The following is a 26,180-nucleotide window of genomic DNA, read 5'->3' on the forward strand; positions in this document are numbered from 1 at the left end:
TGACCCACTCATACACTGCCAGCAGAGCATAAACTGTTGGTTATTTTCCCCCTGAGTTGTGGAAATATTACACTGATCACTCTACATACTAGTCCCTGATGATTCAGTGGGATCCATTGAAAGTCAGATGGGTAACACTGAGATCAAGTTGGTGTTTTTATCTGAAACTACCTGGGTCATTTTAGCTTTTAACTTACAACATTAGTTTTGCAACACTGTCCTGTAACCCAGAGTTTCAAAACTGGGTAAAACCAGGAGCTTGTTAAAAATGCTTATTCTTGAAGACCCCACTCAAAAACCAACAGAATCAGGATCTCTGAGAGTCTTCACTCATTGACTAATTCTGTACATTCATTCAGTGCCTACTATTTGCCAGGCACTGTTCTAGGTGCTAGGTGACACTGGTGAACAAGACTGAGAATGTATCAGACACTCTGCAAGGAGGTCTTCCTCTTCTGGTTGAATTGTATTCCAAATTTTCATTTTTAATTTGGCTTTTGAACTGCAAATGTGTTTTCATAAAGCCTGTTACTTAGGGGACCATCCACCTGTTCTCTACCAAAGGCACAGGATTGTACAAATGGAACATTTTCCCTCCAGTTTGTATATTTCTCAGGAAAGGAAGTGTGTTGTCTGTCTTCTTTTTATTTATTTATTTATTTATTTATTTATTGGCTGTGTTGGGTGCTCGTTGCTGCACGCAGGCTTTCTCTAGTTGCGGCGAGCGGGGGCTACTCTTCATTGCAGTGCGTGGGCTTCTCATGGTGGTGGCTTCTCTTGTTGCGGAGCACAGGCTCTAGGCGCACGGCCTTCAGTAGTTGTGGCATGCGGGCTCAGTAGTTGTGGCTTGTGGGCTCAGTAGTTGTGGCTCACGGGCTTTAGAGCGCAGGCTCAGTAGTTGTGGCACATGGGCTTAGTTGCTCTGTGGCATGTGGGATCTTCCCGGACCAGGGCTCAAACCTGTGTCCCCTGCATTGGCAGGTGGATTCTTAACCACTGCGCCATCAGGGAAGCGCCTGTCTGTCTTCTTATCTTCTATGGAACCTAGCACGTTCTGGGCGCCCATTTAGCAGAATGTACTCGCCATGCTCTTGGAAGAAACACCAGCCTCCCGGAGCACAGTCCCTTGCTGTTCACGGCAGCAGCAGCGGTTTGGGGATTCCTCTGTGTTCAGTGACAACCATCCCTTCCCTGTAGACCAAGACCTGCTCCTGCTCATTTTGGGCTGGTGCTGGCATCTCTCTCTGTGTGCTTCTGAGGCTCAAGAACCTGTCTACCTCTTTTCCCCTTTGTCACTATTATCTTATGTCACCTACTGGGAGTTTCTCTCCTTCCCCAAGCCTGCCTGTATCCTCTTAAACCTAAACAAGTATGCGGGCCTCTTGAAGTTTTGTTAACATGCTCACCTTGGCAGCAGCAGAGAACTCCTGGGTAAAAGGCTCCCGCTTGGCTCTCCTGTCCTCCTCTTACCTCTTAGCCCTGGTAGGAGAGGACCACGGGCCATTCAGGTACAAGTGGTGCATCACCCGTGTACAGGACGGGACCTTGTATGGTCCCTTGCACCTGTCAGGCTTAGCTGAATTGAAGGTAATTCTGCATTTCTTAAAATAATGATGAGGTACATCTTCTCACCTATTAAATTTATTTTTAAGATGGGAATACCTAGTGCTAATATGGTTGTAGGGAAATAAACGAACCTGCAAAAGTCTATTTCAACTCCTCTGTAGCTCGTGTGTAGAATTAGTGCTATGAAACTCTCTGAGAATGTAAGTTGGTAAAGCCTTTCTGGAAGGCAAATTGGCAGTCCACACCAAAGCCTTCTATCTTCCATATCAGTCAAGGCCCAGTTAGGATAACCTGCCAATTAGTTTAATAGAGAGAATTTAACATAAGGAACTGGTGAAATAGGTAGTGGAAGACAGAAAAGGCAAATAAGGAACACTGGGGTAATACAGATTGTCGGTGCAGGGAGCGGCCATCATCTGTCCCTAGGGCTGGGGGAACCAAGGGAAAAGGCTGGGGTTATGGGATTCTAGTGCCTGAAATGAGTGCTTGGACAGAACTGGGACCCAGGCCTGAGGAAGCATGCTGGCCAGCTGGTGCTGGTGTCTCTGAGGGCATGTGGGATTCCTGGTCCTGCGAGTGTGGAACAAAGCTGGAAACGAGCCAGCTGCTGCTGCTGGGCTGGAGAGTCCATGATGGGAGCAGCAAGCCAGCAGAGGTCCAAGTCCCTTCTTCAGTTCTCCAGCTCCCCTGCAGCGCCCTCTGTTGGCAAGCCCAACAGGGGGCCAGCTGGCAAAGGGAAACTTGGAGTCCCAGAGTCAGTATCACAAAGCCAAGTGTAAAGGGTGGATTTGGGGGGACCTCCCTGGTGGCCCAGTGGTTAAGACTCCGTCCTCCCAATGCAGGAGCCTGGGTTCGATCCCTGGTCAGGGAACTAGATCCCACGTGCATGCCTCACCTAAGAGTTCACATGCCGCAACTAAGGAGCCCAGTGCCGCAACTAAGACCCAGCGCAACCAAAGAAATAAATAAATAAATGTCTTTTTAAAAAAAAAAAAAAATGGGTGGATTTGGGGCTGAGAGACAGCAGCTAAATAATGAGTACACCCTCTTACATGTAAACTTCATTCCTAGTAATCGATTCTGTGGGAATAAATATAAATGTCTGTAAATGTTTATAACAACATTCACTGTGTTAGTATTTATAATGCGGTACAGTGAGAGTATTAAAAACAACCTAAATTCCTGCCAGTTGTGGGTCACTTAAGTAAATTATAGTTTATCCATACGGTGGGTCTATGTGAACCATGAAAAATAGTGTTATTTACAGTACGTGGTTAAGTAATAAAAAGTAAAGAAAATGCCATGTAGTGGAAAAATATGTCAAGTATGACCACGTTTTGGTACACATATATATATTACAGAAAAAAGTATGGGAGAATATACGCCAAAATATTAACAGTGAATTGGTTATTTATGAATGGTAGAATTGTGGGTAGTTTTTTTGTTTTTTTTTTTTAATTATTTGAACATCTTAATTATTCTACAGTAAACATGCATTGTTAGTATTAAAAAAAAAAAAATTTTAGTTAAGTGCATTTTGTACTCAGATAGTGCCCTGGGCCTGTCACTGTGGCTTTGGGATAAAGAACAGGGCTGGGCCTCTTGCCTGTGAGACCAGTGCTGGGCCTGGGGGGCCCCCCACCGGTGAGATTCCAGGAGCTGGTGGGCGGGTGTTGTTTCTCCTTTCCCCCTTGCCACCAAGCAGTGTGCCCTCTGGCCCTGGACCACCTCTGTGGTGGTCCATGGGTATTAGATGATACCCATGCTAATAATAGCCCCTGCTTATTGAACATTTGCTAATCCTTTCACTTAATCCGCACAGCAGTCCTCAAGATGGGTGCTATAAATATCTCCATTGTACGAATGAGGAGACTGCAGCTTAGAAAGGTCAAGAAGCTTTGCTGGAGGGAAACAGCCCGTGAGCGGCGGCAGCCTCAGCAGCTGGGCACTAGCACAGGTGCTTCTCCAGCCACCGCGGGCCCTGCGCCAAGGGAGCCCTGCCGCGGGCGTGGTGGACGCTCCCCACGTGTCCATCAAATCCATGTTAAGTCCTGCTGACTGAGGTCCTGGCTCCTGAGCACGGCTGACTCTCAGGCATGAATTGGAGATTGAGCTCTGGAACAGGCTCTCTTCTACACCCCAGAGAGGGTGTTCTAGCTTAGACGATACTTAAGATCAAATGTTTGTTCCAAAAATAAAACGGAGTTTCAAAAATAAGAGTATTTTATTTGTACCACAGCAGTCAGTGCCTTAAGGACCAGCTCTCACAACTTGGCTACTCAGAACCAGGAAGAACACTGATAACCAAGACTTACCTTCAAGACTGTTCTCTTCCCCACGCTGATCTGAATCAGTAAAGCCAGCGTTAGCCCAAGTAGATTCGATCACTAATTCAACAAATACGTACGGAGCTCCTACTGCGGGTCAGCTTTGGTGTTGCTGCCAGGGCCTAGCGGTGAGGACCCCAAATCCCCGCCCTCACCAGTCAGGCACCCTAGCTGGGAGACAGACACTGAACCCATAAATGAGGTAATTCCAGAGAGTGAGTGTGAGAGGAAGACCTGGTGCTGCTTTAAGAAGCATAGTCAGGGGAGGTCTCTGAGGAGATGACTTTGGAGTAATGTTGAAAATGAGACCCGAGAGGGAACCATAAGCAGATCTCAGCCACAGCGTGCAGGCAGTAGGACAGCAAGTGTAAAGGCCCTGAGGCCCGGGCAGCCTAGTGAATCAATCAAGAAGACTCATGACGGGGGAGCAACTACCAGGGAGAGTTCATTGCAGGCCTCTTAGAACTAGGACTTGAGAATTAGAACTTGGGCTGATGCAGTTTTGAGGGAACATTAGGAATGAATTTTTTTTTAATGTTGGGGGAGATGTATATTGATGGGTAGTAAGTTAACGGTCATTACTTAACCTCTGCTATGTTCAGGATACAGTGCAGGTGTTATGAGCCATTTAGAGCATTGACGAGGCTCTTTGTCAGCCCTCGGTGTTCTTCTCCTGTGGACTCTGCTAAATCAGCCCTCCACGCTTTAGTTCACACTTTTATACAGTTAATAAAATGACACTTAGTTCAGCTTAAAGAAAGGTTGACCTAATGAATATACGTAAGTGCTTTTAGATCTTTGTACCATAGGTCTTAGCTTATTCCTTTTATCTTGAAATAACTATTTTCCTTTTTAATCCCAAGAAAGTGTTCATTGGCAAATATAGAAAATAGCAAAAAGAAAATAAAAATCATTGATAATCTCTGCACTCAGAGAGAATCTGTTAACATTTTGCTCGGTATCTTTCCAGTCAATTTGTATATCATGTGTGTGAGTGTGTGTGTATTTTTTAATATGATTGGACCCAAACTGTATATTTTGTTTGGTAGCCTGTGGTTTTCACTTAATATATCACAAATACCTTTTTGTGTTCTCTGTTGGGCACTTGGATTATTTATATTTTTTTCATATAAATAGTACTTTAATGAGTATCCTTGGAGATCAGTCTTTGAACATGTGTTTTCTTGAATAGAATTGGTGGGTCAGAAAGATGGGCATACTGATGGCTTGTGATACATTTTGTCAAATTGTCTGTTCATCCCCACCAGCATTTATAGGGTGCCTTTTATCTTTTCCTTGAGTCTTACTGTCTTTACCTGACAGTTTTCCCTCTTTTTAAGATTTGTCATGAATTCAGGAATTTCTCGTGCTTAAGCTGTTTGTCTTTTGCATAACTAAGTTTGATCTTTGTTCCATGTAAAAAGATACATGGATCATGGTAATTGGTAAATGAATGATGAGTACATAGAGATTTACTATGCTTTTCTCTACTTTTAAAACATCAATTATACAAAAGTAGTTAAAATAATAGTCACATTTAGTAGGTATGTGGCCCTTAATAAAACTTAACCCAATTTTTTTCCTGCTCAGGGATACTCATTTAAAGTTCTATGGAATTTCTATAAATTAGTAAGAAAATTGGGGGAGTTATGAGAATTCAGATTCTGGTCATGGGTGTTGACAAGCTATTTTCCCAGCCCAGTTCCTTTTGTTATTGTGTCATTGCCAGACCTTCATTATGAAACTTTAGTCTTCAAAACCACCTCATAATTTCTCTTCTGCCTTCCATGTGAGATATAGACAAAATTTTGTCACATCTCTGATTTTGCAGATTTGTATTGTTCATTCAATGACATTGTAGCAGCAATAACTGCTTTTAGAAAGGAAAGAAAGTACATATGCTTCAGTCCCTTGTCTTTCTTCTTTAGATGTTGAGCATACCGGAGCCACCAGCGAGTTCTATGACAAGTTCACCATTCGCTATCATATTAGCACCATTTTTAAAAGCCTTTGGCAAAATATAGCTCACCATGGCACCTTTATGGAGGAGTTCAAGTGAGTATTGGGCCCCTAATGTCACAGCTTGCTGTCTTGCAAATCACAGGTAGAGTGGCCACTTAAAAACTTTCACAGCTGGGTTCTTGTTGACTGTTTGCTTGGTCTCAGCCTCCCTTAAGTTTTCCAGATGGTACTGCTAAATGTAAGTAGGGTTATCTAAATCTCTGTGCTTGCCAGACATTGCTGAAGTTTAGATTTTTCAAGATACTGTGGGCATGGTATACATAGAGAAAGAATCTATAACTATTCTGAAATGATGTGTCGTGTTTTTTGGTGTTTCCTGATTACAGTATTAAATGAATTTGCAGAATGCCTGAAGTGGGATCTTATGGTGCTCTTGAATATGATATCAAGGTTTAGAGTTAGAAATGTAAGAACTTCAGATTCAGAAGCAGATAGGGTAAGGCTGTCACTTGAAGTGACGTTCTTTGTAGTTAGGCCCTAGACCTTGATTAAGGGCTTTTCATTACCAACCTGAAATTTCGGTGACTACTTAAACCTGGACATTAGTAATTCCATCTAAGTTACTTTCAAAAGAAAGGTGCTTCAGAAAAGAAAGGTAGGTGAAAATATTGAACTCATGAATTATTCTTCAGAAGAAATTTTATCCCATCTCCTTGGATCTTTTGCAACCCATGTTCAGTCTTTGATCAAGCCTAGCTGTCACTTGTTTACTGAGTTACTAGTCAACAGTATAAGTATGACCAGTGGAGTAGCCATTTGCTAGACACCTTTCTGCAGAGTAATCTCTTTAAGTTAGTTATCGCCATGAACTGCTCTTGTCATCAGAATTACATTCCAACAAAAGAAGCTTGGCATGAGCTTAGGAGACCAGGCAGGCCCACGGCTTGATCTGCACGGTGCTAATTAGGAGTGTTCATCCTGAACTTCGCATGTTCCTGAAATCCAGGCCTCTGCCCTTGTTCACAGGAACTTCTCTTCCCCCGACCCCCGGCATGGGCTCACTGCCCTCTGGTCACCCAGCAGTAGATCCTGAAGTGTAGCTCCTCTTGTCTCTACTAATCTGGCAGGTACAGAGTCTTAACAGGTGGGCCAAGCCATCTCAGCTCACCAGCAAGTCCCTCCATTATAATAGGATATGCAGGACAGTTCCAGAGATTGGAAGCTTCTGTTTCTATAAAGTGTGTTAATATCCTACTTTATCAGTATTACAGCGATTGGAAGCTTCTGTTTCTGTAAAGTATGTTAATATCCTACTTTATCAGTATTACAGCTTCCAATTTTTCTTCAATGTGTCTTTCTTTATAATAAAGAAGAACTGTATCGGGAGTTCTCTTACCTCTTATATGTGGGTATTTGTGCTTTCCTTATATGTTGGGGAGTTGAAGCATGTTTTCTTTTCTAGTCTGGAAGAGTGTTTTCTCTACTTAAAATTATTGAGGGAATGAGCCGGAGAGTGCTGGTAAATCCACTCTCTGTAGGGGGAAAAAAAAAATCAGCATTTGCTGATCGTCCAGGGTGTAAATACCGCCACTGTTGCCAAATTTGAGCTACCAAGGGAATTTGCTCGCAGAATTCTAGAATGTCAGGACTCGGCTCTCGGGAACCGTGCAGGGTGGCTGTAGCACATCGGTGGAATGAGCTTATCAATTAATACAGAAGAATAACAAGGTCTCAGGAGATGTGGGGCTGCAGCACCGGAGCTGCGCCTGCGCTCCAGGGAAATGTGTGACCATGTACCGTGTAATTGCCTTTTTAGTTCCGGGAAGCAGTTTGTCCGCTATATAAACATGCTGATAAACGACACGACATTTTTGCTCGATGAAAGCCTGGAGTCTCTGAAGCGGATCCACGAAGTGCAAGAAGAGATGAAGAACAAAGAACAGTGGGACCAGCTGCCCCGGGTGAGGACACGGTCCAGGTGCTGGGACAGCGTCGCAGGGAAGCAGGCTTGGCCCCAGGCAGAGCCCTGCTTTGGGGGCTGCATCTGGGTCTGAAGGCTTAGGTCCGACAGACTTGTCGGTACTTGTTACCATCTCACCTGTGGGCTTCTGTGAAGTTAGAGCCCAGGTTTGGGGTAGGAGAACCCTTAAACACTTGACCTAAAGCTAAGAAATGAGGTGAGAAGTCTTTGTCCTGAAAACTCTCTCTGCCTTTTTAACTTTCAAGGGCTGTTTTGGAGAAGAGCTTTTATTGTTCGAATATGTTAAGATTTAGGAAAGTAACTAGGAAACAAATCTCTAGAACTCTGTCTGCTAGTCAAGAATTTGGTTTGTTCGTATGATCTTCTTTGGACCTCTGTGTGTGTGACTAACTCAGGAGGGCTCTGATGGGGTGTTTTTCCTCTCAGTACATCTTGGTTTTTATGTTCAGTTATAAACAGAAAAGAGGTCTGTTTTGCCAGGTTCCATGAGAAATTCCTGCTGTGCCAGTGACAGCACACTGCCCTCTCCTGATATTGATTGCCATCATTTAGATGATTCCCCGGTCAGTTATTAGGCCCTTCGCAGCTATTGGTGACTTCATATATTGGTTAGTTCTGCTCCTGGTTTTGTTAGGTTCAAAATCAGAGCTGCTTTCCAGAAAGTAGGGAGGACCACTTTTTCTTTACTCGCAGCAGCATTCTCGAGATGAAGATAGGACTGAGGTTAGCCAACATGCTTCAACTACAAACTTAAACCTTCTGGGGGGCTTTGCGCAGAGTCCGTGGATGCTGGATTTCTCCGGTGTCCGTGCCACCACGCTCCTTGAGCCCCTCTGATTGCATTCATGAGGTAACACAGTGGGCGTCATCTGTTCCCTCGGCACTGTACTGGTACCCTCTAGATGGCGTTCATCCTACCCACCAGCCTCATACGCATTTCTAAACATACCTTAAACTGTTTTGCTCCTGTGCCTCCAAAACCCTCCTCCTGCCGCTCTCCGTTTCCCACGGGGCGGCGTCACCCCCAGGCCTGAGGCTCCCCAGGGTGGCTCTAAGACATCCTCCCATGCTTACCCCTTGTCACAGTCTGTCAGCTCGAATCTGGTCCAGTCCCCCGGCCTTTGCAGAACGTGCTGGGGAAACAGGTCAGCTCTAGTTGCAAGAGCCCCAGCTTCGGGGTCCAGGGGACCTGGGTTTGAGAACTGGCGCTGCCACACATTAAAAGTTCTTCCTCGCTGTTTCCTAGCCCGTAAATCAGAGATAGTTCTTGCCTTGTGGGAAAGTTGTGAGGAGAGACGGATGGTGAGGACATAGTTCATGACCAGCCCAGAGAAAGTGTTCAGGATGTGTAGCTCCTGTTGCTTTATTTGCCTTGAGACACTTCTGTCCAAAATGCTGTACATTCTACTCTTATGTATTAAAATCTTACTCATTCTTTGAGGGAGGTCTTGTCCAAATACTCCCTCACGGCTGGGCTTCCCCATCAGTGGAGCTGCACAGTCTCACCTTTCTCCCCACTCCTGTAATGCCCTCTTTATGTCACTCATGATGCTGATGTTGGACCAGCTTACGTTGTCGATGTTGGGATACGGGTCTGTGACACATTACCTCGTCCAGAGTCGGTGCTTATAATAATAGCATTTGTTTATGAGGTGACTGAGCAGATACTATTGATTTTTCTGGGTCAATGGATGGAAAAGGGCATAAATAATCCCTAAAAAAATGCTCCTTCAGAATCAGGTCTGCTTGACTTTGGAGTCACTTCCTGCCTCCTGCCTCCCCGGTGTGCAGCTCTCAGGCTTCTCTTCTCTCTCCACACTTGCTCCCTAGGTCGTGTGTTTCTCGGTGAGGACGCTGGTTGGAGTTTTGCTATAAGAGTAATTCTTTGTTATGAGAGACGGTCCTGGACACTGCAGGACCTTTAGCATCTCTAGCTCGTGCCCATTTAATGCCAGTGATGTTTCCCTCCTACCCTGAGTCACCATGCAACCGGAAACATTCCCACACGTGGCCTGATGCCCCCAGTTGAAAATCACTGCTAGCTGATCTCATCTATTCCAAGGCTTTAGCTGTCTGTATTCTGACGATTCCAAAATGTGCCTCCCCAGCTTGGCTCACTCCTGATTCAGGCTTACATAACCAGCTGTTGACCTGCCCCTGCCCAGTGGTCTAATAGGATCTCAAACCTGACTTGTCCAAAACTGAGCCCTCGATGTCGTCCCCCAGATCTCCTCTCCAGACTGCCCTGTCTCAGAGAGTGCCGACCGCATTCTGCTGCTTGCTCTGGCTCAGCACCTTCTGGAGTCTTCCTTGATTCCTCTCTCTCCCAGCAAAGGCCCCTAGGCTCTGTCCTAAAGTATGTTTGTTATCTGACCTCTTCCCCCACCTCCAGCTCACTACCGTCTCTTAACCTGCATTACTGGAGTAGCCCCCCATTTGGTTTCAGCCTCCGCCCTTGCTCATGTGCATTCCAGCAGGAAGGTGTTAAAAATCTCAGTCAGCCTCTCATCCCTGCTCTGCTCAGAGCCCTTCCAGGCTTCCCGAATTCTCACAATCGAGCCTGGAGGGCACTGCAGTCTCGGCCCCGCCCTTGCCCTTCGCTCACGCTACCCTGCCCCCACTTGCCTCCTTGATCTTCCGCCGAACAGCAGGGCCTTTGCACTTGCTGTTCCCTGTGCCCGGAGTGCTTTCCCCCTGGATCTTGCTGACTCATTTCCTTCAGATACTTGCTTAAATGTTACCTTCTCAGAGAGGCTTCCCTGCCCACCCTTTCCAGACTGGCACCCCAGCCCCCGCACACTCTTCCTCCCCCCCTCCCCGCCCTGCTTTATTTTTTCTTCATCATTATCAGATTTATGCTGTATCTGTTTGGGTGGGTGTCTGTTTATTGCTTATCTCCCTAACTGGCGTCTAAATTCCATGAGGTAGGGCGCCTTCTTGGTCACGTTCTGTGCTTCATCTCCAGGACCTAAAGGAGGCCTGGCCTGTGCAAGGGGCTGGATCACACTGATTGATGAATGAACGTGACACCCAGACACACACTGAGGTGGTTCTCACCTTGCTCTTCCTCCATCCTCCCTGCTTCAGCCTTCCATTCCTGACCAAAGGGCGGTGGGCAGGTCACCCAGCACCGGTGCAGGATCTCCACCGGGCACTTACCCAGGGGGCCCTCGTGTGGCTGCATCAGCTCTTCTAGCTGTTTCCCCTCCCCCGAGGTCACGTAAACAGGCCTCTGAGCAGATGTAGGAATTGAAGCCCGTACTGATGTTTCTGCATTTGGTCTGTCACAGAGCCTTCCGTAGTTTCCGCCTTCTTTTACCCATGAGTCAAATACACCTTATTATCTTGTTTCGCAGCCTCTGGCAGAGTAGAAGGAGGAGGATGGCGCCAGAGGCAGGCATGCTGACGGGTGTAGAGGTTGACAGCCTAACCGGTGTGGAGAGACAGAATTCAAAAGCCGAGCAATCTACAGGCCCTTGGTGTTGTGGCGAAACCTATAGGCCTCAGCGTGATAGCGCAGCACGCCTGTGGTGTTCAAAATAACGATGACTACGCAGACGTTGTTAGTAAGGACGGTGAATATCCTTTATTAGCACGTGTATCAGGCAGGACGTAAGAATCCCTTATTGCGTCCTGCGTAGAAGTTGATGGTGAGTTCTTTTATCATTGAGGAAACTGAGTCTCGTGTAAGTTAAGTCATGTGCCAAGGTCCCCTTATTCAAAGCCCTAAAGACATCTGATGGCGAAAGGAATAAACCTCAGTAATCTGGAAGGTTTGCTGTACAGGTTGTGGTATCGTTGCCGAAGTCTGTTGGCTGTGTTACGCACTTCCCCAGTTATGAGCTGGCTGTGCTTTTCCTTCTCACTTGGCGTGTGCTGAGCTGCTGGCTGTACTGAGACGTGTCTGGCATCTGTTCACTGTTGCCCAGGACCAGCAGCAGGCCCGCCAGTCCCAGCTCGCTCAGGATGAACGCGTTTCACGCTCGTATCTTGCCCTGGCGACAGAAACCGTGGACATGTTCCATATCCTCACCAAGCAGGTCCAGAAGCCGTTCCTCAGACCTGTGAGTAGAACCTTGGGGGTATTTGTTTTGTCTGTTGGATTCCACTTTCAGAGTCTATCACTTATAACTAAATAGAGTAGTTGTTGAAATCCTGGGTGTTTCAGCACCACAGTCACTGATCGGTGAAATTCTGTTACTGATTTTGTTCCCAGTTATGCTAATTGATACACACAACATTCTGTCCATAGTCTGAAGTCTGCAAAAGGTCACTTCCAAGATAACTTATATCACTTTCTGCTGAGACAGCACATTGGATTATTAATGTTGAAGCTGTGATGTATTTTTATCATCGTCGACTCCAGTATTTTATTTATAGGAAAAGTATAAGGTGACATCAATTGCAAATGAGACTATATTAAGTAGAAGTAATTGATAGTGTATAAGATCTTTGGTTCTCTTCAGTGTAGGTTTGTTACACTCAGGAAGCCAAAGGTTAACGAGAGCCATAATTAGGGTTTATGATAGGTCAAAGGTAGCCAGATTGTTTGGCCTTGACTTGATTGATGAGACCGGGATCCTGTTTCTGAAATCGAAACAGAGGGGCATGAATGAAGATCTCTGCTTCGCTTCAACAACCCCCCGCAACGCACACACACACACGTGCACGCAAACACACACACACGTGCACGCAAACACACACACAGAGTTTAGAAGTCTTATGGTGGGGCTGGGGCAAGGATAGTGAGGAAGGCAAGAAAGGGGCCTGAGATTTGGTAGTTAATTGCCCATATGGAGACAAGTTTACAGTGGGATATAATTTTACTACACGTTTCCTCCAGTTTCCCTGTTTACTCTCACCTCCATCATTATCACCACACCCTGTCCTACGTGCAACTCAAGAGATGAGCCCCCTCCTCTGTCCCCTTTACATTTCATGTCTCTTCATAAATAGATTTCAGTGCAAGAGCAGCAGAGCATGAAGCAAAACAGTGCATCACTGAAAGCGTAAGAACACTGCAGCTCATTTAGATAAGCTCCTTCAGACACTTGCTTCCCTTAAAGGTTTGCAAATGGACTTCTTTCAACTTTTTCTATAAAGGCCAGACAGTAAATAGTTTAGGCGTTGTAGGCCACATGGCCTCTATTGCAGCTGCTAGCTTTGCTGTTGCTGTGTTCCAGTAAAACTCCATGAAGTGAGGCATCAAGCCAGATATGTCTTGCAGCTAGCAGTTTGCCAATCCCTGCTCTAAGTCATGTTTTATTTGATGTTCAACTACTCCGATGGCAGTGCTCTTTGATTGTTCAGAAGGTCAGAAACTATAAAAATTACTTGAGACTAAATTATCATAAAGCCTATTTTTAGTTCTAAATTCTTCATTTTTTTTAAAGGAAATTATTGAAAACTAAGTCTATTATTTTCATGTCAATTAAAATTAATGTTTTTCAAGACCTACTCTTTGATCTGAGCTCTCCATACACATGGGTCATAGTCTTCTGCCCCCAGTCTTTGCCTGTGCCTGCTTTGATCTTTCCTTTTCTTTTGCTGCACTGTTTTCACCTTCTTGGCTGGTTAACACAAAACTCTCCCACTTCAGGAAAAAAAAATTACCAGTTATGTCCTATTCATATCCCTCCTTTACCTCACAGTTTCTTAACAATTAAATACAGGAGTACTTTACTTTGTGCAAAAGCAGGTCCTTTAGAAGCCAAATTTAAGTTGAATTTGTATAAGTCCAGTCATGAAATTTAATGAAAACCTTGTTACTTAAAGAGAAGCTTTCACAGCTCATTTTATATGGCCGGTGTTTAATACTCTATAAGCCAGGTTTTCCTATTTCAGGTTTGCTTAAAGCAATGTGTGCCCACCTGTAGTAGGTATTGTGTCATCTTGTGGGGTAATAGCATATTATTCCATAATTAGTTTTTAGTTGTTTCATTTGAGTTTGTTTGTCTCACTGGCTAGATTTAAAACTATTCAAGACATAAATTTGATCTTCTACCTCTTTTATATTTCTTCACTCTTTGCATCTGATAAATAAATAAGAACGGTGCATATTGCCTGAACTGTCAGGGACTTGAAATTTATAGAAAAATAATGCATAAAATGATGGCTGAAAGAGCATACGCCAGAAACTTTCGTGACACGTGTGACGATGATAGAATTATGAATAGTTTCCCTCTTTTACCTATTTCTCAACAAATTCGAAGTGATCCTTGTTTTTATAATTAAAGCATGAATTTAATGAAAATGTTGCCTTTTTGGTATTTATAAATATTCCATCAGCCTGCAACATTCTATGAAGTATTAGAATTACTGGATTAGAAATGGAGAGTAAAGAAAAGTTTGAATGGAATGTCCTTCTTCAGCGTATGATATAGCACGTATAAGGGCTTCTTTGAAGATTGAGCCTGCCAGTTCCTGTTCCTCCACTGAAATGGGAGTTTTGGGTCCTTCTTGCTTGTCTCAACAGCATGAATTGTCCTATTATCCTGTGATTTCCTAGGAACTCGGACCCCGATTGGCTGCGATGCTGAACTTTAATCTTCAGCAGCTCTGTGGTCCTAAGTGCCGTGACCTGAAAGTTGAAAACCCTGAGAAATATGGCTTTGAACCAAAGAAGCTGTTGGACCAACTGACGGATATTTACTTGCAGCTGGACTGTGCCCGGTTCGCTAAAGCCATTGCTGACGACCAGGTCAGTGCCCAAGGGAACAGTTTCAGAGGGAGCCTGGAGTTCAGGCTCCTGAAGTGGGTGACTTGCGTTTGCTTCCCTGTGGATTTCCCGGCAGACCCTGCGCAATTACATATCCATCTGCTCTGGGATTTTCCCCACTTGAAATCAAGGAAGGTGACACTTTTCAAAATGTGGTTTGAGAAGTTTTTAGTATGTAAATAGAAATAATGGCCACAGTGGCAAGAGGAACTTGTCTGGTGTACATGGATGTGACTCAGTTGTTTTCCTTTGGGCGTAAAGAGCAGATTTGGCTCTCAGATCCGTCTCCAGTTGAGTCTGTACCCATCTTGCTAAGGGCCTCACTCAACAAATCGGTTACATTCCCAGAAAGAGCCTGGTTTTCTCAGGGAATCCAAATCTTCTTCCCAAGAAGGAGATTTAATAACAGCTTCAGTGCTGCCGTTATTTCCGTGGTTCCAGGTTTCAAACCGTGTATGTTTTCTTTACATTCTTCCCTCCTTTATTCCTTGTGTCCCTCTGATCGTATCCATTTTGTGGTTTTCATTTCCACAGCTACCAATTTAGTCCAAGCGACCCCTGCCCGGCCTCGATTTTTAATTTTTCAGTATCTCATAAAGGGCTTCCCCTCCCTCCACGTTCCTCTGTCCTGCAGCATCTTCAGCGTCATAATAACTGATGTTTATTAACCACACATCAAGTTTTAGCCACTTTTCATGTTTTCACTTGTAATCCTCACAAAATCCCACGATTTAGGTTTAGTTGGATTCCTTGCTTTACAAGGAGGCACTCAGAGGTTAAAGAGCTGCGCAGTTGATGTGAGGCAGAGGCAGGATTCCCACCTGGTAGTCTTGCCCTGAGCCCGTGTTCTCAGCTTCTCTGCTCTCCACTTAAAATGCCCCCAAAGTGCCATGTCTGTTTCAGTCTCTGCATCTTTGTTCACATTATTTATCCAAGTATTAACTCACATCTCAGGGTAACCATCACTGGGCATTCCCGAAGGTTCTTTACTTATATCTCATCCAAAGGTCAAAATAGGGGAATTGTAGGTACTTTTTTTTTTCAATAACAGCTTTATTGAGACATAATTCTCATACCTAGGTACTTTTGGATAAAGCAAGAGAGGTGGTCTTGACAAAGCACCTGCAATGGAAAAAACCACATACGTCTAAAGCAGTTTTTCCATAAAAAGTCGTGGTAAAAGAGCAGGTTAGGTGTTTGCAGTTACTTTGGGTAGATGCTAAAATGATTCTCTAGCCTATGACTGTATAATGCTGCACATGTTGAGAAACGGAAGATAAGCGGTAGCCTTAAGAGGGACAGGAGATGGAAACGCTCCCCAGGCAAGGTCAGGTCGTCTGCCTTGGGCAGCAGGCCGGCTGGAGCTGGGCCTCTGCAGCCCAGCCAGAGGTCGGGTGTGAAGGGTCCCCGGGGACTCTTCCGCTTTCACTGTCAGGGGCTCGGAAGGGTCGTTTAGCCTGCTCCCTCCTCTCCTGGTAGGTCTGGCTGTGGCTACCACGTCGCCAGCGGTTATGACACGTAACATAAAGTTTGCATAAACATAAAGGTGTGGATGAGCCCAGCACACCCAGTGAGACGGGGGAAACCAAGTGGGTGACAAAGGAGTGTTTCCGAGTGCTTCCAGCTGCCTTTCCTTGGTGACCAACAAAACGTCCACACTGCCTGGTAATGCCTATGGATTGTGGTGGTGGCACAGGCGGTGGCCTGTGGTGGCACATGGCTTGAGTCACAGACAGCGGTTTCTGCACAGTGGCACATGGGTCTTCTCGAATGTCTCAACAGCCCTGTTCTTCCAGACCCGTGAAGCAGGCACACAAGTGCCAGTGGCACAGTGGAGAGAAAAACACTTTTTAAGTGGATTTTTTGCTTCCTTGTACAGTGTGGCGTTTGTCTTGATTGTTGGACACTTTCCATGTATATGGGCTGTAAGCTGATGAGGGGCCTGCCCACTGGATTGTTTCGGAAGAGGGTCTGGGGGGGCTGGGGGCAGAAGGATGGAAGACTAGAAATTTCGTTTTCTCACTTGGGAGCAGTGCTCTTGGTTCACTCTGGTTCCATCTGGTATGTCTTGTTTTCCTGGGAAGACAGAGGAGGAAAAAAACAGCAGCCGAGCAAGGAAAGAAGCTGAGAGCCTTCTCTCCTGTGCACCGAGAGCAGGCGGAAGACAGGTGCCCGGGAGAGGTGACAGAAGGCCCCAGCACAAGGAGCCCTGAGCCTTACACTCACAGGCCTGAGGAGAGAGCCCCTCGTCAGAGAGGGAGTGCGACGGGACGGTTGTCCCTGGAGCCCAGAGAGCCCAGGAGAGAGAGAGGTCTTAGCCTGACACAGTGAGCTGCACTGAGGGCCAAGTCTACCTGTGGTTTCCGGGCAGATGGACGGCAGATCTGTCGTTCATGGAGCGCTGTCTGTTAACACCACGTTCCATTAAACAACAATAGTAGTAAAGAGCCCGTGTAATGGGGACTTCCTGGCAGTCCAGTGATTAAGACTTTGCCTTCCAGTGCAGGGGGTGTGGGTTCGATCCCTGGTCAGGGAACTAAGATCCCACATGGCTCCTGGCCAAAAAACCAAAACATAAAACAGAAGCAATATTGTAACAAATTCAATAAAGACTTTTAAAAAATGGTCCACATCAAAAAAAAAAAAAAAGAAAAAAATAATCTTGGGATTTCCCTGGCGGTCCAGCGGTAAAGAATCCGCCTTCCAATGCAGGGGCTGCAGGTTCAATCCCTGGTTGGGGATCCAAGATCCCACATGCCACGGGGCAGCTAAGCTCGTGCGCCGCAACTACTGAACTCGCGCACCTCAATGAGAGAGCCTGCGTGCCACAAACTACAGAGTCCTTGCGCTCTGAACCTGCACACCACAACTAGAGAGAAGCCCATGCACTGCAGTGAAGGATCCCGCATGCCTCAGTGAAAGATCCCGCATTCCTCAACGAAGATCCCTCATGCCGCAACTAAGACCCGACGCAGCCATAAAAATTAAAAAAAAAAAAAAAAAAAAGAGCCCATGTGAAATCTCACTTCTCCTATGCAGCGTTCTTTTTGTTTGTTTGTTTGTTTGTTTGTTTGGCTGCGTTGGGTCTTCGTTGCTGCACATGGGCTTTCTCTAGTTGCAGCAAGCGGGGGCTACTCTTCATTGCGGTGCGTGGGCTTCTCATTGCGGCGGCTTCTCTTGTTGCCGAGCACGGGCTCTAGGCGCGCGGGCTTCAGTAGTTGTGGCACGTGGGCTCAGTAGTTGTGGCTCGCGGGCTCTAGAGCACAGGCTCAGTAGTTGTGGCACACGGGCTTAGTTGCTCCACAGCATGTGGGATCTTCCCAGACCAGGGCTCGAACCCATGTCCCCTGCATTGGCAGGTGGATTCTTAACCACTGTGCCACCAGGGAAGTCCCGCAGCCTTCCTTTTTTTTTTTTTTTGAGGTGAAATTCACATAATATAAAATTAACCATGTTGAAGTGTGTGATTCGGTGGCATTTAGTACATTCACAGTCTTGTACAACCGTCACCTCTTATCACCCCCACAAGGAAGTCCCGTACCCATTAAGCAGTCACTGTCCCTTCCTCCTCCCCCCAGCTCCTGGCAACCACTAAACTGCTTTCTGTCTTTATTTTACCTATTTTTACATTTATCTATTAGCCTATTCTGAATATTTCGTGTAAATGGAATCATACAGTGTATAACCTTTTGTGTCTGGCTTCTTTCACGTAGCATGCTTTCGAGGTTCATCCATGTTATAGCATGTATCGGTACCTGATTCCTTTTTATGGCTTAATGTTTCATTATATGGCTATACCATGGTTTCTTTATTCATTCATCCATTGATGGACGTTTGAATTGTTTCCACCTTTTGGCTGTTATAAATAGTATCCTGTGAACATTCATGTAAAAGTGTTTGAATACCTATTTTCAATTCTTTGGGATATACTTAGGAGTAGAATTTCTGAGTCATTTGGTAATTCTATGTTTAACATTCCCACCAGCAGTGTACGAGGGTTCTAATTTCTCCACATCCTCGCCAACACTTGCTATTTTCTGTTTTGTATTTTTATTTTTAAATAGCTACCCTAGTGGGAGTAAAGTGGTATTTCACTGTGGTTTTGATTTGCATTTCCCTAATGACAAATGCTGTTGAACATCTTTTCGTGTACTTGCTGGCCATTTGTATATCTTTTCTGAAGAAATGTCTGTTCGATCCTTCATCCTTTTTTTTTTTGGCTGCACCAAGCAGCTTTGTGGGATTTTAGTTCCCTGACCAGGGATTCAACCCAGGCCCTCGGTAGTGAAAACACGAGTCCTAACCACTGGACCACCAGAGAATTCCCCTTCATCCATTTTTTATTTTATTTTATTTTATTTTTTATTTATTTATTTTTGGCTGCATTAGGTCTTCATTGCTGCACACGGGCTTTCTTTAGTTGCGTCGAGCAGGGGCTACTTTTTGTTGTGGTGTGTGGGCTTCTCATTGCGGTGGTTTCTCTTGTTGTGGAGCACGGGCTCTAGGCTCACGGGCTGCAGTAGTTGTGGTGCACGGGCTTATTAGATGCTCCGCAGCATGTGGGATCTTCCCAGACCAGGGCTCGAACCCATGTCCTCTGCATTGGCAGGTTGATTCTTAACCACTGTGGCACCAGGGAAGCCCCTATCCATTTTTTAAATTGGATTCTTTCTGTTATGTTCTTTATATATTCTGTGTGAGTTATATATTCTGGATACTAGACCTTTATCAGATATATGATTTGCAGATATTTTTATGTTTAATTTCTGTAGCCATTCTGTAAGATCCTTGAGGTCAAGAACAACACCTTGGGACTTCCCTGGTGGTCCAGTAGTTAAGAATCAGCCTGGGCTTCCCTGGTGGGGCAGTGGTTAAGAATCTGCCTGCCAATGCAGGGGACATGGGTTCGAGCCCTGGTCCGGGAAGATCCCACATGCCGCGGAGCAACTAAGCCCAGGCGCCACAACTACTGAGCCCGCATTCTAGAGCCCACGAGCCGCAACTACTGAGCCTGTGTGCTCTAGAGCTCGCACGCTGCAACTGCTGAGCCCACGCGCCGCAACTGCTGAGCCCACGCGCCGCAACTACTGAAGCCCGCGCGCCTGGAGCCCATGCTCCACAACAAGAGGGAAGCCACCGCAATAAGTCCACTGGCTGCAAAAAAGAATAGCCCCCACTCGCCACAACTAGAGAAAGCCCGCGCACAGCAACAAAGACCCAGCACAGCCAAAAAAAAAAACAACATCTTTGCTTCCTCTGTGACCCCATCCACACTGAACTTGAAGCAGCAACTCAGTAATCTGTATTTGGTCGATTCATTGACACCGCTGCCCTTTGAAACTGAGTGCCATGTCCCCTTATCATAAGTACCCTTTGATTTCTTTTTTTTTTTTTTTTTTTTGGCGGTGCTGGGTCTTGGTTGCTACTCACAGGCTTTCTCTAGTTGCGGCGAGCGGGGGCTACTCTTTGTTGTGGTGTGCGGGTTTCTCATTGCGGTGGCTTCTCTTGTTGCAGAGCATGGGCTCTAGGCACGCAGGCTTCAGTAGTTGGCGGCTTGCGGGCTCTAGAGCACAGGCTCAGTAGTTGTGGCACACGGGCTTAGTTGCTCCGCGGCATGTGGGATCTTCCCGGACCAGGGATCAAACCCGTGTCCCCTGCATTGGCAGGCGGATTCTTAACCATTGCACCACCAGGGAAGTCCCTACCCTTTGACTTCTGATAATGCTCACTCCACTGTTCTATCTTAGAAGTTGACTTAAGAGCAGGCAGAAGTCAGTTGGTTAAAAATTCAATCATCTTTTGAGAAATAGAGTGGGTGATATTTTCAAGAATAGTAAATGGGCTAAGAACGACTACTTGTTTACACAGAGAAGTTCAAGGTGCATCGTCTCAGTAGTGTGGATAGCAGCACCCACCCTGTGCGGTTTTGCCCTTCCAACATCTCACTGTAACCCTTTGGCCATTTATGCCCTGTGCCTCTTCCCAAAGGGACGGGGACTGCAGCTTACCTGGCTCATAATAAGTAGACACCAAATAAAGTATCTGTTGACCTAATGTAGTAATTTAGTTTCAGAAAACTATAACCGAGGCTCTCTGAACTTTTCAAATTATTTTAAAGGACTGTTGCCAGGCCCAAGCGCCCTGCTGGCTTTTTGTCCTCTCCTATCTTTTCCCCTGAGTTGCATGGATTAAATAGGGGCGTGGCTGTGTGTGGAGAGAGAAAGTGAGCATGTGCACTTATTTACAAACTAAAGTTAAAAAAGGACAGAAGGGGGCTTCCCTGGTGGCGCAGTGGTTGAGAATCTGCCTGCCAATGCAGGGGACATGGGTTCGAGCCCTGGTCTGGGAAGATCCCACATGCCGCGGAGCAACTAAGCCCGTGAGCCACAATTACTGAGCCTGCGCGTCTGGAGCCTGTGCTCTGCAACAAGAGAGGCCGCCGATAGTGAGAGGCCCGCGCACCGCGATGAAGAGTGGCCCCCACTTGCCGCAATTAGAGAAAGCCCTCGCACAGAAACGAAGACCCAACACAGCCATAAATAAATAAATAAATAAATAAATAAAGTAAAAAAAAAAAAAAGACAGAAGAAAGATTGAGGACTTTCAATCCGGCCTTCTAAGGGAACACAAGTACTGAGATGAGTTCATCCCATGATGTTCACGTGAATCCTTGTTTAGAAATCACGGGTCACAGATTATGGTCCCATCATTCAGAGTTTCAGATTTAGTCATTCCCCTTCTCCATTTGCATCACTGTCACTAAAGTGACAAGCGGCCACTGTTTTTGCCCTAAATGCAAAATACGATATACTTTGATATTTTGAAATGGCAGTGATTTATATGAATTAGGCACCTGTGGGGTAGGTGTTACTACCCCCATTTTACACCTGAGGAAAGTGGGACTCAGGAAAGTTAGAGCTTTGCCTAAGACCACACAGCAGGTAGATGGTAAAGCCAGGATTGAAGCCCAGGTTTGCCTGGGTCTGTGGTGGGCGCTTGCCCTGTAGACCAGCCCTCCCACTCTCACAGGCATAAACCCTGTCGCTCCCATCGGTAGAGCCCCTGACATTTAACAGCATTGAACTAAGAGATCTTAAATAAGGATTGACAGGGAATGGGAGAACGTGCTTGTTGATTATGAACTATATCGGGTTGTTTTCACCATGTTTGCCTTTAGGGAAAAGAACTGAAATTTCCACCTCCTCTCATAGGCTGCTAGGGCTCAGTGCCTGGCAAGGACTGAAGTAGACGTTCAGTCCTTCTCTTTTTAATATTTCCTTCTCTTTTTAATATTTAAATTTTAAGAGAAATGCATGTTTGCTATAAAAGTAATTAAGTATTTTTAAAATTCCCCTCATTTGCCTCAATTCTGAAGCCCTTTCCAGAGGCCTTGTACAGTTTGGCGTGTATTAGCCCAATCTTTATCTATTTATAGCCATGTCAAAGTATTTATATGTGTACATTATAATTTTAGGGCTGTTTTAGAAAACATATGATGCTTTGGGTATTTTCTGCAGCTTGCTTTTTTCCACTTAAAATATATTTACGTCTCACAGTGTCTTTCCTCATTTTCAGAGATCCTACAGCAAAGAATTGTTTGAAGAAGTTATTTCGAAGATGCGGAAGGCAGGGATCAAATCCACAATAGCGATAGAGAAGTTTAAACTTCTGGCTGAGAAGGTGGAGGAGATCGTGGCCAAGAACGCACGTGCTGAAATCGACTACAGTGATGCCCCAGACGAGTTCAGAGGCGAGTGGGCCCGCTTTTTTCATGTGGAATTCTTTGGTTTGAGTTAACTTGAAACATGTAATATTAGAAGAGGACGTTCTGTGCTCTCATTGCTTTTTTTTTTTTTTTTTCAATTTATTTTATTTATTTTATCTTTGGCCGCCTTGGGTCTTCGTTGCTGTGCGTGGGCTTTCTCTAGTTACGGCGAGCGGGGGCTACTCTTCGTTGTGGTGCATGGGCTTCTCATTGTGGTGGCTTCTCTTGTTGTGGAGCACGGGCTCTAGGCATGCAGGCTTCATTAGTTGTGGCACGTGGGCTCAGTAGTTGTGGCTCGTGGGCTGTAGAGCACAGGCTGAGTAGTTGTGGTGCACGGGCTTAGTTGCTCCGCGGCATGTGGGATCTTCTCGGACCAGGGCTCGAACCCTTGTCCCCTGCATTGGCAGGCAGATTCTTAACCACTGCGCCACCAGGGAAGCCCCTCTCATTGCTTTTTGAGCCACTTGGTCAGAAATTGAAATTCTATTTATCTACCTTTAGTTCATATTATAAATTACAAGAGAAAAAAGTCCTTAGCCTGATTTCAAACCAGATAACAACCCTGAAGATTCTAAGGTCAACCTTGCCTTTGCAAGTGGGAACTCATGTTTTCAAAGGATTCTGAGAAGTCCTAAGAGGAAGGGTTGATTTTAGCCTGCCATCTTTGCCATACAGCCCGGGAGGGCCTGCCACTGTGTCTGTCCTGCTGTCTTTTTTGTCTATTCTTTCCTCCCAGCAGTAGCTGACAAAATGGTGCTTCCCCTCTACAGAAGGCGAAGTAGATGCCTTTATCTAATGCTGATTTCCTTCTAAACTTGGGGGCCTGGTAGGGGCCATTTGGTTGCTGTTTCTATGGTTGTATTTTTCACTGATAGGAGGGACTTTGTTTTCTTTTTCAGTTTTAGGCTCTATTGTTAGATCAGAGTTTGCTTTGCTTTGTCTCTGTAGACCCTCTGATGGACACCCTGATGACTGACCCCGTGCGGCTGCCCTCTGGCACCATCATGGACCGCTCCATCATCCTGCGGCACTTGCTGAACTCCCCCACGGACCCCTTCAACCGACAGACGCTGACAGAGAGCATGCTGGAACCAGGTAGAGGAGGGCATGGCTCGAACTGCAGTGCCTACACCTGTACTGAGCAGTGAGGCCAAAATCGTGTATCAGAGAGTCGTCAAAAGGGGGAAATTTAACAAATCCAGACACTGCATGGTTTCTGACGCTTAATGGGCAAGACACAAAACATTCTTTGCTCTTTTTCACTACAGAATTCCAGTTCTTACTTTTCATGTCCTATTTCTTCTTCAGCCTGAATTCAGTTCAGTGAGGGAATGAATGGCCTTTTCTTTCCTTTTATACAGAACTACAAGCATCATGTCTCAGGAAGAGCCCTCCCATCTGGGGTATTAATTCTTTCCTTTCTTTTCTCAGTGCCAGAACTGAAAGAACAGATTCATGCCTGGATGAGAGAGAAACAGAACAATGATCATTAAACCATCCCCCTTGCCCACCCTCTGCGAGAAACAGCCAAGGCCGGCGAGGCAGGCCGGAGCAACATGGGCGGTGCAAATGCTGTTCACGTGTTGGAGGCCAGAAGTGGCAAAATACACCAAGAGCCCACCCAGAGTGACCAAACAGTGGAGACCCGAAAGGACATGAATAAGAAGAGGAGCCCAATTCCTGTACATATATTTAAGTGACAGACGTGGTCAGAAGCTTGAGGGATACGTTTTATGATTGCTTGTGTAATAGAGCACGTCCTTCATATGTCACAATTTGGGGCTTTTGCTACGGAAGTCTTTTAGTGATTGATGACGAATGGGTCTGGGCAACATCCCCTTCATCTTTTTTTTTTTTTTTCCTAAATCCAGTATCCAATGATTTTGATTGTGATTAGAGAACCTTGGACATTTTGCTGCTAAGAATCTTCCCCCCGCCCCCCCGCCGGCCCCATCCTGATCCTACTTGCACTGCTGTGGATTTTTTTTAAGAGAAGCAAAAACAAAAATAAACTCTTTTCCCTGGCCCTCCAAACATATATTCTGTGAGATAACTGTGCCTGCAACAAAGTGTTAATCCTGGGATCGTATTTTTATATCATATTCACATATTTGTTTTTTTAATTGGTGTTAGATGACATGATTAATAAAAAAGGCAAGATATTTTCAGAATTTGAATTTCAGTTTTTTTTTTTTATTATTATTTTGAAATGTCCCTTGAAATTTTTTTTTATTCTAAACAAAATGAAGAGAATCCTCTTGCTCTGGTCCTGGTAGTAAGTCCACGATTAGGAATCCGAGGAACAGCTGCAGCAAAGGAAGCGTTTAAGTGTATCAGGATTTCGCATCTTACGGTTTGGGAGGGGGTTGGGGTTTTTTTAATGCTATGTGACAGTTGGAAACCTTTATAGTTATCTGCGAGGGTAAATAAATTCCTCAACCCTTGAGTCTGTGAGTTCAAGGCAGGGGTCGTTTGTATGATGTGTCCTGTGGGGCTTGGCCTTACCAAAGCAAAAAAGGGGTGCAAGAAATGTGGAAGTACGTCTGCTTGTAAAAACACACACGAAGAAAAACACACCCACACACACGCACATAAACATAAGATTTTTTGTATTACTGCTCCCCACTTACCATACTCGGATTCTTGAATCTCCTTTGGGGTAAAAAAGGATTTGAAACCATAAAGTGTTTTGAAGAAATTAAGTCTACAAAAACATACTTTCTTTTTCTTTTCCTTTCTTCCCCGCTCCACAGACAATGTCCTCTGTTCAGTTCCTAACGCAAACTACAATAAATGGTGATACACATTCAGAAGGAATCTTCTTTGAGTCTCTTCTTTTTGTGGAAAACAAAGGGGTGGGTGAAGACCAAGAGCCAGATGTGTTCGCATGTGGTACGTGATCTTTCCTGCAGCCAATTAGGAGTTGCTGTTTTTAAAATAAACCTTTCCTATTGTGTCAGTCTTGATGCTCCAGTTGGTTCTTCTGTCACTGTTTGCTTGTTCAAGGGGTTGACCTTTGTCATGTTCAGTCTCTTCGGTTCTCAGGTGGTTACCCTATCGCAAATATCTTTTCCCTGACCTTGAAAATTTTTGCTCAAGTTCAACCCATCTCATGAACATTATCTTAGGTACTGCAGTTGATGAAACCTTACCTACCAGCTCATGTAATAAGACCAAGCGTTTCTGCAGCATTTACTGTGTGCCAACCTATGCCAAGGCCTTTACATTTACGATTTTGTTCTCTAAGATGGTACGATCATCTTTGTTTTTTTCCAGCAGGTCAGACTGTGGGATGTGGAGAGGTTAGGTCACTTGCCCAAGGTCACCTGGCCAGTTAGTGGAAGAGCAGGTGTCCAGGCTCCAGAGTCCATGCCCTTAGCCACTACTCTTGAGCACATTTGGACTAAATCAACTTTTTCCTTTTTCCAAAAAATATAATGTATTCCTGTTAACAAGTTTAGACAATACAGGTGAAAGAAAGCCAAAATCACCTGTAATTCCACAGTGCAGATAATTGTTTATTTTTTACCAAGTTTATATACATTTATGCCTATACAGTTAATGATATTTATTGGCTTCTATTGCCAGTTTTGTTTCTCCACCTCATGAATGTGTATTGTTTCTTTCCTCTCTATCCAGAAGATAAACTCTGCAGAGGCACAGGTTCTGTCGTGTTATTTGCATGCCCCACTCTTTCCCCATGAATGTAATAAGATGCTGCTTTACCCCTTCAGATGTACTCATCGTTTTGAAAATTCAGAATTCGGAGGTTTGAAGGACCTTCTGCCGGCTAGGGCATGTCTCCTACTTGTACTGTCTCTAGGGGGAAGATGTTTGCTATTTCTATTTTTAGAGTCTAAG

General features: G+C 45.2%; 1 protein-coding gene across 2 annotated transcripts in view; it reads left to right on the forward strand.

The window, feature by feature from the left end:
- UBE4B (ubiquitination factor E4B) overlaps positions 1-25,125 on the forward strand; it is a 114,013-nt gene extending 88,888 nt beyond the window's left edge. For both annotated transcript variants that reach the window (XM_057547712.1, XM_007170019.3), the window contains 7 exons: positions 5,822-5,948; positions 7,672-7,816; positions 11,766-11,900; positions 14,345-14,536; positions 22,130-22,304; positions 23,268-23,414; positions 23,751-25,125. In XM_057547712.1, coding sequence (XP_057403695.1) covers positions 5,822-5,948; positions 7,672-7,816; positions 11,766-11,900; positions 14,345-14,536; positions 22,130-22,304; positions 23,268-23,414; positions 23,751-23,812 — 983 coding nt within the window. In that variant the 3' untranslated portion in view covers positions 23,813-25,125. The remainder of the gene's footprint in view (positions 1-5,821; positions 5,949-7,671; positions 7,817-11,765; positions 11,901-14,344; positions 14,537-22,129; positions 22,305-23,267; positions 23,415-23,750) is intronic.
- The last annotated feature ends 1,055 nt before the right edge of the window (positions 25,126-26,180 follow it).

The sequence above is a fragment of the Balaenoptera acutorostrata genome, chromosome 1 (genome assembly GCF_949987535.1).
Source record: "Balaenoptera acutorostrata chromosome 1, mBalAcu1.1, whole genome shotgun sequence".
Lineage (NCBI taxonomy): Eukaryota > Metazoa > Chordata > Mammalia > Artiodactyla > Balaenopteridae > Balaenoptera > Balaenoptera acutorostrata.